We start from the raw sequence: 9566 nt of genomic DNA, 5'->3' as shown, positions 1-9566 counted from the left end.
CTAGGCCAGAGGTAATAGTACGACATAACCATCAATGTCGATGCAAATACTGCCATCCACCTTCAACCAACATACTCGAGAGAGACAACCAACCAAGCAGAATTCCCCTATTGCCGCCGATATATGTGCGCAGGGTGTCACCGCACAAAGCAGAACAAGGTCTGCGCAGTGCAGTGCACATCTTTTCTGCCCTCCCCTCGCCCTCACTGCATCTGTGATGTAAGCGACACAAACTGACCCAGTACAGCACAGCACAGCTCGAGTGAGTCAAGAAAGTTCTGCCCGATGTAGTGCAAGACAAGTGAAGATTGATCGTTGGGCCTGGCCGCTCTTTCAGCTGCCAGCCTTCATTCTTTCATTCTGTTCGTAAGTGTAAGCTTGACACATACTGCTGCATATTTCCTCTGCTGACTGTGGCCTTGTTGCATGGAGTTAGGAGGTTTTGTTTGACAGTCTTGCAAGACATGCCGGCTTTAGGGTTGCAGATTAGTTGGGAATTGGCCGGAAGGTCGTTTTGTTGATCGCTGCATGTTGCGTATAGCCGTTCTGGTGGTTTTGGAAGTAATTTGATTTCATTTGTTCTGTAATGGTCATAGAGTTTCAGTGACTTGGTGGTTCTGTAAGTCTTGTGGTTATGGTTATGGTCTTGGCTTTGCTGGTGTTGGTTCGTGGAGATCTGGCTGGGTAAGTTGTATGACTGTTTAATTCAATTGACCATGGATTAGGGCTCTTGGTGCATCGTCGAAAACAATAGATGGACCTTGTATACTTCGACAATGGCAGATAGAACGAGATGTTGAGATAAACGTGATCGCTTGCTTGTAGACAGTAAACACTCTTATCGTCAGGTGCCGATAACGTCACGTGCCGCCCGGGTTTGCTGGAATGCGGCATGAGCCATGACATCGACACCGATTTCATCATTATTTCCAGTCCCAACAAGCTATTCAGTCCTGAAACAAGGCAGAGAAATGCATCGCAGCTGATTAATATCACTCCAATTGCATAATTGCTTCCCCCGTCAACCCAGAATGAGCTATAGCTAAGCTCCAGATTTTCAACATGGCAGCTCACAGAACATGGCTCCTACGCTCAATTCCTCGCATTCTCCCCCAACAGTCCGTCCGATTACGTCCCCTAGCTAGGACACCGGCTGTCGCACTCAAATTATGGTCTCAGCGATATAATAGCACCGAAGCCGAGTCCAAGCGATCGGAATACCTACAAACGCCGCTTCCCGATCATGTCTCTGAACCCTCCCATCTGAACCCGTCCCCCGAAGATTATTCGCGCTTTATTTTCCAGGATAAATGTCGCTCAACGATATATGCTGGTGCCGGTGGACATGGGTGTGTCTCGTTTCTACGAGAGAAGTATGTCGAAGAGGGTCCACCGAATGGCGGCGACGGAGGTAGTGGCGGGAGCATCTATATCCAAGCCGTTGAAGGCATGACGAGTCTACATAAGCTGGCTCGCAGGGGAATCATAAAGGCCGGTCGGGGGAAGAACGGACAGGGGAAAAGCAAAGGAGGCAAACGAGGTAACGATGTCCTGCTCCAGGTTCCCATCGGCACTGTCGTTCGCGAAGTCGACCGTTACGATCCGGTCACGGAGGAAATTGTGCGTCGGAAACGTGAGCGCAGGGAAGCCGCGGAAGCAGCAGCTGCTGCTGCTGCGGCAGAGGAAGGCGCAGAAGAAAGGGATGAGATAGATGAGCTTGGGTTACCGTCTATACGGCATGATCGCTGGGTTCTTTATCCTGGCGCGAACCCGTCCGATTACCTGACTACGGTATTTCCGAAGAATCCGCCCCGAAGACAACATATCGCAGCACTCGAGCCGAAGGCACCGATCTACCTCGATCTCTCGCAACATATGGACAAGCCGATCTTGCTGGCTGCTGGAGGTGTCGGTGGCTTGGGTAATCCACACTTTGTGACTCGCAATATGAACCGGCCTACGTTCGCATCCAGAGGTGAGGGCGGCATGCGCCTGGAGCTTGAATTCGAGCTGAAGCTGCTTGCGGATGTTGGCCTTGTCGGAAAGCCAAATGCGGGAAAAAGTACATTACTTCGGTCGTTGACCAACAGTCGCACCCGGGTCGGAAACTGGGAGTTCACGACGCTTTCTCCCAATATTGGTACGGTAGTCATCGACAATCATAAAGGGCGACCCTTGGTGGAATCCAAAGGAAAGGCCCGGCGGACGAACTTCACCATTGCCGATATTCCAGGCTTGATTGAGGATGCTCATCTGGATAAAGGCCTTGGCCTAGGCTTCCTCCGGCATATTGAACGCGCTGGTATTCTGGCATTTGTGGTTGATCTCAGCGCAGGTGACCCTGTGCAAGGGCTGAAGAATCTCTGGCATGAACTGGGAGAGTATGAGCGCGTCCGGGACGCTGAGGAGGCGATGAAAGTTGAGGGAGATGATTTAACCTGGACCCCGCCAACTCATGGTCTTCCTGAACTCCAATCCGAAAGTGCAATTGGTGAGCTCAACGAGGTTGCGTCGAAAGCTCATGACGAACTCCCCGCTTTGAATCTTCCTCCAATTCACACCAAGCCGTGGTTTGTAGTAGCTACCAAGGCCGATCTCCCCGAGACCCAAGAACGCTTCAAGACACTGCGTGACTATCTTGCCGCTGTTAAGAAGGGCGAAGTGGAGCATCCGGGCGGACATCCCAATGGATGGAGAGAAAAGGTCTGCGCGGTTCCTGTCAGTGCCATCAGGGGCGAGGGAGTTGCAGGCATTCCAAAGCTTGTTGTGGAATTGCTGGACTGAGCAATAGGAACCGGTATTCATACTACTACTAAATGTCATCAAAAAAGGTGTATATATTGAGAGTTTGCAACATAGGGTCGGAGTTGATGGTCTGGAATTGGCGGTTGTAATAATAAGAGGAACATGTCCAAATAATGAGACAAATAGTCTTTATAAATCAAATCTCACTTCTCATAGCCACCGAGTCATCTTAAGCGTTTCCTAAGCATTCCTGGCGTGTAGTTGAAGACCATCTCGATAACTTCAAGATTGTCATTCGGAGATAGCGGGGTTTACACGCTAGTCTGAATCGGGATACCTAATTGATATTCGAAAAAAGACGCGACAAGAACAACATCAACATTCAACCACCATCACTCTCTTGACACTATTCCAGCATCCTCATGCAGAGATCCTCCTATTCCGATAACATACAATGAGATAAACCCGCGAAGAATGCGATACATCCCGATTCACCTTAGCCTTTCCACAACCCTCCTCGAGATTCTCAATGTCCGCCCCAATGACCCCATTCTCCGCTGCTTCCCGGACAACGATCTCGACACTCTTCACGACCATCTTCTCGGCGATCCCGACGGCGCAATCAAGCTAGCCGACTCCAAGCTCCGCGTATTCCCTTTCAAAGATGTGGACGTATGCTGGCGCCGCTATTACACCGACGCATGCTTATTGAAAGCATGTCTGACGATCGCCGAAAACTGCGGGTTTCCGCACCGCGAACGCAACGGACACCCAGTTCTCCCGCCCTGTCCTGCTCCTGCTCCTCCTTCACATCCCGGTTCCACGGCCCTGACGCGCAGGCAATACATACTGAGGATTATCCAGGATTCCTGCTCCCTGAAGGGGCTGATTGACATCGACCCGGATGCAGAATGGCTCACGCCTACAATACACATGCTCGACAAGGCATTGATAATGACAGGAGCACCACAGAGGGAGAAGTGGGTCTTAAGTTTGATTTATGCGTTGCAGGGTTCGTGTCCAACGACTAGGTGGAACGACCGAATTGAATATGAATTTCGTGATGAATTGGATCCCGACGAACTTGCTACTCCGCTCTTCTCTGACGATACTGCGCCGACGCCTGAGATTCGCTTCCCTATACCACGAGTATCCAAACTACCGCAGTGGGGTACGTCGCCCACGTCGCCGAGTTTCCGTAATCATGCGCGCCAGAAGAGAACACCGCTTGTCATAACGGATGCCGTGGCTGATTGGCCGGCTATATCGACAGGGTCGTGGGCATCCCGGGAGTTCTGGATGCATCGCACCTTTGACGGACGGAGACTTGTTCCCGTGGAGATTGGGAGGTCGTATACAGATGAGGATTGGGGGCAGCGGTTAATGTCCTTCAATGACTTTGTGGAGAAGTATCTCAATCGGGATAGACACAGCGATGATGCTGGTCCAACGGGGTATTTGGCGCAGCATGATCTGTTTCTCCACATACCGACCTTATATAAGGATATTATGCACCCGGACTATATGTACATCGATGCACCCAAGGCCGAACCTGGCACCCCAGCCTACATCAGACTGCAGAGAGAGGAAGAGGAGCGGAGACGGAAACTGGGAGAAGAAGTCATTCCAGTCCAGGAGCAGGAAGAGGAACCCAAATACGGCGACGACTCTGACTCCTCCTCCTCGACATCCTGGCACGAATCCGACTTCGACGGCCCGCACCTCAACATCTGGATGGGTCCCTCATGGACGATATCCCCACTCCACTTCGACACATACCATAACATCTACGTGCAAGTAGTAGGCGAGAAATACTTCCGACTATATTCACCCCACACACCACTTTCGAAGATCCACCCGAAGGGGAAAGAACCCGTCGTTAGACGAAGACCCGAGGGCGGGGAAGACCCCCTCCAGTACACTCACCACCAACACTACCGACAAGAACCCGAACTTGTAGACATGTCCAATACCTCGCAGGTTGACGTCGCTGCTATTGAGATGTCCCCTGCTGAGGCGGACCATTGGGAGGAGCTGTGGCCTGGGTTCATGGATGCGGAGTACGTCGAGACGGTGCTTAAGCCGGGGGATATGTTGTATATCCCCATTGGGTGGTGGCATTACGTGCGGAGTATCAAGGGTGGGATTGGTGTTAGTTTCTGGTGGAATGGGTGACAGATGGATTATAGCATTGGTGGCATAAGTTGTATGATAGGTTTTGGTTGTATACTGGGCGACTGAGCTCGGTTGTGAAGCGGTCAGGGACATACTCAAATGTGTTCTGTTTTCGAAAGCGATTGCCCTTTTGGGTGATTGCGTGCTTGGGTGTAGTAACATGTGTATCTACCATACTGTACTGTAAGTGTCGATTGTCTACCGTTCACAGAAGCTTGCATTGCTTTGAAGCTGACATCATGTGATTGTAGCCAAAAAGGTACTTTAAAAGCCATGAATGCATACTATGACAGCAGTCTCTGCTCGAGTGAGTGGATCAGTTCTGCGCCCTCCTCGCCAACACCAAAGGCTTCCCTGCCTCTATCGAGTCACCCGGTTGAACCAAGACCTTCTCCACGGTAGACCCAGCAGCGGGGGACTCCGTGCGCACGGCAATTTCCAGCTTCATAGCCTCCAGAATCACCACCAGCTGATCATGATCAAGCTTATCGCCTTCTTTGACTTCTACTTTCCAGACATTGGCGTTCAATGGTGCTTCGATGGGGGTGATCTCGGGGTCTAGACGAAAGAGAGTGGTGGTCAGTTTTGTCTGTTGTGTGTCGGAATAACGACAGTATAAAGGAGGTAGACATACCCTTCAATAGACTCTCAATCGTATCCATCGGGATACCCCGTTCCGCTTTCTCCTTTGTCCACCGCTCCAGCAGTTCTGTCTCGAGTTTGTCCATCTCAGCTTGCGCTTGTCGCTGCTTGCTCCGAATAGCTGCGACTTCGTCCGCGGTGTCACGGAGAAGCTTATTGTGTTCTGCCATGTCGAAGACAACCTCTTCCCACTGGTACTCGTATCTCCCGCTATTGAAGAGAGCGAGTTGCTTCTCGTACTCTTCTTCAGAGACGGGGTAGAAGGTGATTTGGTCGAAGTCTTCAAACAGCCACGGTCTGTTGGCTTCGTAGCCTTTCTTGGAGCCGAGGATGTCGACTCCCGGGATGGTCATGCCGGTCATTTGGTATCCGCCGGGTGAGTCTACGTTGTATAGTCTGCTTTCTGTTAGTATGTGTGTTTGTTGTACGCGTGGATAGTGTGATGCTTACGCCATGCAACTACCGCCCCAGGAGACTGAGCCGGCGGGTGTGTAGACTCTGCTGGGATTCATCTTTGGACAGTTCATCCGGTAGCGTGGGTCGACTGGGAGGGAGAGCGGGAGAGCAGTGAAGAAGCCAACTGCTATGACCATCAAGGAGGCGGTTAGGTAGATCCGTTCGAACTCTTCTCTGCTGAAGGCATTGTTCTTCGCTACGAAGTCTATGTTGTCGGGCAAGTAGGAAGCGTAGGGACGCTGCGTCTCTATGTAACGCGTGATTGCGTCTTTCTGTCTTTGACTCTCGAAAGAGAGAGGGAGCTTGAACAGCCGGCTGGGGAATTTCGCTTGGCTGAGGTCGCCGAGTTTTGTCTCGATATTGCAGAGATAGGTTAGGAGCTTCTTTTGTGGGATCTTTAGTCCGTCATAATAGATCATCAAAGCTAAATAGAGTAAGTACTGAGACTTGGATGAATTGATGTGAGGAAAAGCCTACTGTTTCCACATCCCATCATTGAAATTAGTCCGTTCGCGAAGGTAATACCGCCAGTCCCTTCAGCCAATGCTCTTTTCAAGGCAGTGGCTCTACAGCGATGGTTCAGATCAAAAGACCCAGTGCCGTAGTCAACCAGCAGATAGTCGTCGCCGGCCTGGCTACGTTGTTAGCTGAACGAATATGAGCGACTGAAAGAATTGCTGGCTTACTTGACGATATGAAACAAGAGGTTGGCCCCCACTCTCCTGGATCTGATGTATTACACCATGTCCACGTTTCTCTGCCGTCAATTCTGAAGCTAGGTCCCCCTTGATGGGCGATATGCTGCTGAGATCACCCTTCTGGCAACCTTGAGCAATCTCATTAATGAACCGCTCTACCTCTCTGCGAGCGGACAGAGCATCCTCCAGAGACGTAGCGCGGTATTTCAGAGTATCACCTGCTTTCACTTGCCCCAGCTTCCATAGATCGGCTTTGCAAATTGTATGGCTACTGACGAATCCTCCCAGGTCAGGCGCATCCACGGGAAATATGACCGGGTCATCACCCGTCCAATTGAGAGATCCTATCGCATAGCCGTACTCAATCAAATTAGAAGGATGCGCCCCACCTTCACCACCATCTGTGCGAGCCCAAGTAGGCTTAGGGCCTAGAAGACGGATACCTCCCCTAGCGGCGTTGTGCGACACTCTAAAGCTTGTGCTGTAGAGCATATCAATGCTATCGGGAACGAGATAACCCTCATCATACGGTCCTGGCATAGCCATAAACTCCCAGTGATCAGGATACTGAGGAATGAGATGCTGCGGCAAGCGGAGGTCGCCGCTGACTCCTGGCACTTGGGTAGTGATCGAGAGAAGATCACCAGAGGCAAGTTGTCTGCCTTGATAGCCTCCTACACCGACACCTGGGGTGGTCGACTTGGATCCAAACCACTCTGCAACATTTAAGAACCCCCCAAAGACACCCAGATAGGCTCTACAGCCGTTACCCGTTGTTTTCCCAATCTTTAGACGCTGGCCAGCTGAGACCTTTACCCTCGACCACATCGGGAGAGGTACATCGTCAAGCTTAGCTTCGATTGGAGCACCACATAACGAAATCAGGGCTGGACCCAGGAATCGTAATTCCGGTCCACTCAGGGTTATTTCCAATGCTTCCAGACCTATCGGATTTCCAACGAGTGCATTCGCAATGCGGAAGGCCATGGGATCCATAGGCCCCGAATGGCAAAAGCCTCTTCCCAGGGTTGGACGGCCAGGCCAATCTTCAATAAGCGTATATGCACCTCCAGAAATAACATCAATGGCGGACAGTTGGTATTTGAAGTCATCGAGAAAGCGAGTCAATGTTCTTCCAGAGACGAAAGTGTCGTCCGCCAGAACATCAGCCAGGAACTCCAAGTTTGTTGGAGGGCCGCAGATACGTGACTCTGTCAATATTGTCTTCAATCCATCAATAGTTTGCTGTCTGCTTTGGGAGTGATACATAACCTTCGCAAGCAGCGGATCTGAGAATTTTGCGTTAGTACTTCCCTATAAAAGTACAGCTCTGGCAGCCTACCGTAATTTGCCGAGACCTTAACACCCCTATAAACCCATGTGTCAATTCTAGAACCCGGCAGTTCCTTCCATTCTACCGTCTGCAGTGTACCAGGACAAGGAGCAAAATCTTTGGCCGGATTTTCGGCGTAGACTCTAGCTTCAATGGCGGCACCTAAAGGAGCGCTCACTGCAAGGCTGGCCAGGTACGCTGCGTCAAGACCTTTTTTTCCTAAAAGCTGGGCATCGGCCTGTTTCAACATCAAGTCCACCAGGTCGATGTCGTAGCATAGCTCTGTTATGCCATGCTCGACCTGCAGGCGTGTATTCATTTCAAGGAAGAAAAATGCGCCAGTCTCGTCGTCCACAAGGTATTCGATCGTCCCAGCCGATCCATACCCGATTGACTCCGCAAGGCGGACAGCCGCGTCACCTAATCTTTCTCGTAAACCGGGATTTCTTGTAACGAACGGACTTGGGCATTCTTCAATGACCTTTTGATGTCTCCTCTGGATGGAGCATTCACGTTCACCGAAGTATATGGCTTTGCCGTCTCCGTTTCCGAACACTTGTACTTCAATATGATGACTCGACGGATAGTAGCGTTCGATGAAAACACCGTCATTTTTGAACAGGGCTCCGCCCCTCGATTTGACGGTAGCGAAAGCATCACGGACTTCTTTCTCTGTGTTGCATGTGAGTAAACCCATCCCACCTCCTCCAGCTGTGGCCTTCAGCATGACCTATAGCGGACGTCAGCTCCATTGTCTGGCTGCGGAATAAGGCTGGGTTATTATACCGGAAAACCGAGTTCTTTCGCCGTTGCGACAGCTTCTTCTTCGCTTTTCACCAATCCCTTCGAGCCAGGCACTATAGGAACACCGGCTTTTGTAGCAAGATCTCGTGCGGTATGTTTGAGACCAAAAGCTTCGATACTCTCCGGCGAAGGGCCGACGAAGGCTAACCCTGCGCTAGAGGCAGCTCTTGCAAAGTCCGCATTCTCAGATAGGAATCCGTATCCTGGTATGATAGCGTCTGCTTTGTATTTCTTCGCGATATCGATTATTTGTTCTCTGGAGAAGAGAGTCAAATCGTGTTTATTAGCTTTTGTTCGGGTTTGGACCATTTGGACACTGCTCACCCATCAATGTAGGCCTTTGATGGTGCACCTTGCAGAAGGACGGCCTCATCTGCCAGGTGTACATGGGTAGAAGCAGCATCCGGTTCAGTATAGACCACCACGGTCCGGAGGTTCAACTTCCTGTGGGATATTAGACGCTTGATTTCTGGTAATGTGATGGTATTTACTCGTACTTTGCTGTTTTCAGAATTCTGACGGCGATTTCGCCGCGGTTGGCGACGAGCAATGTCTTCAGGGACTCCATTGTGAGTAGCTGGTGGAAGGACAGGGACTCGGTTTGCCTTTGGGCGGGACCCTCCTAACTTAAAGGTGCAGCCCAAGCTGTTCTCGGCTTGTGTACTCATCCAAGCACTGGTACCCGATTTGAGGGACTGGATGATAAGAGGTAT

General features: G+C 50.9%; 3 protein-coding genes across 3 annotated transcripts; 2 read left to right on the top strand and 1 right to left on the bottom strand.

Annotated features, from left to right (window-relative positions):
- Positions 1-1062: 1062 nt before the first annotated feature.
- Positions 1063-2784, top strand: An01g13830 (uncharacterized protein; the record flags this gene model as incomplete). The annotated part of the gene is made up of 2 exons (XM_059745487.1): positions 1063-1594; positions 1832-2784. The coding sequence occupies 2 exons, from the start codon at positions 1063-1065 to the stop codon at positions 2782-2784; spliced, it is 1485 nt and encodes a 494-aa protein (XP_059599841.1).
- Positions 2785-3219: 435 nt separating this feature from the next.
- Positions 3220-4920, top strand: An01g13820 (uncharacterized protein; the record flags this gene model as incomplete). Its single annotated transcript, XM_001389745.1, has 1 exon — positions 3220-4920. The coding sequence occupies one exon, from the start codon at positions 3220-3222 to the stop codon at positions 4918-4920; it is 1701 nt and encodes a 566-aa protein (XP_001389782.1).
- A 316-nt stretch (positions 4921-5236) lies between these two features.
- Positions 5237-9421, bottom strand: An01g13810 (uncharacterized protein; the record flags this gene model as incomplete). The annotated part of the gene is made up of 9 exons (XM_001389744.1): positions 5237-5478; positions 5555-5958; positions 6013-6442; positions 6496-6649; positions 6705-8005; positions 8059-8779; positions 8836-9109; positions 9178-9297; positions 9351-9421. 9 exons carry the CDS (start codon positions 9419-9421, stop codon positions 5237-5239), a joined length of 3717 nt encoding a protein of 1238 aa, XP_001389781.1.
- Positions 9422-9566: the final 145 nt, after the last annotated feature.

The sequence above is a fragment of the Aspergillus niger genome (assembly GCF_000002855.4).
Source record: "Aspergillus niger supercontig An01".
In the NCBI taxonomy this organism is placed as follows: Eukaryota; Fungi; Ascomycota; class Eurotiomycetes; order Eurotiales; family Aspergillaceae; genus Aspergillus; species Aspergillus niger.
The sequence above is the reverse complement of the archived record's forward strand: the minus strand, read 5'-3'. Positions and strand labels throughout refer to the sequence as shown.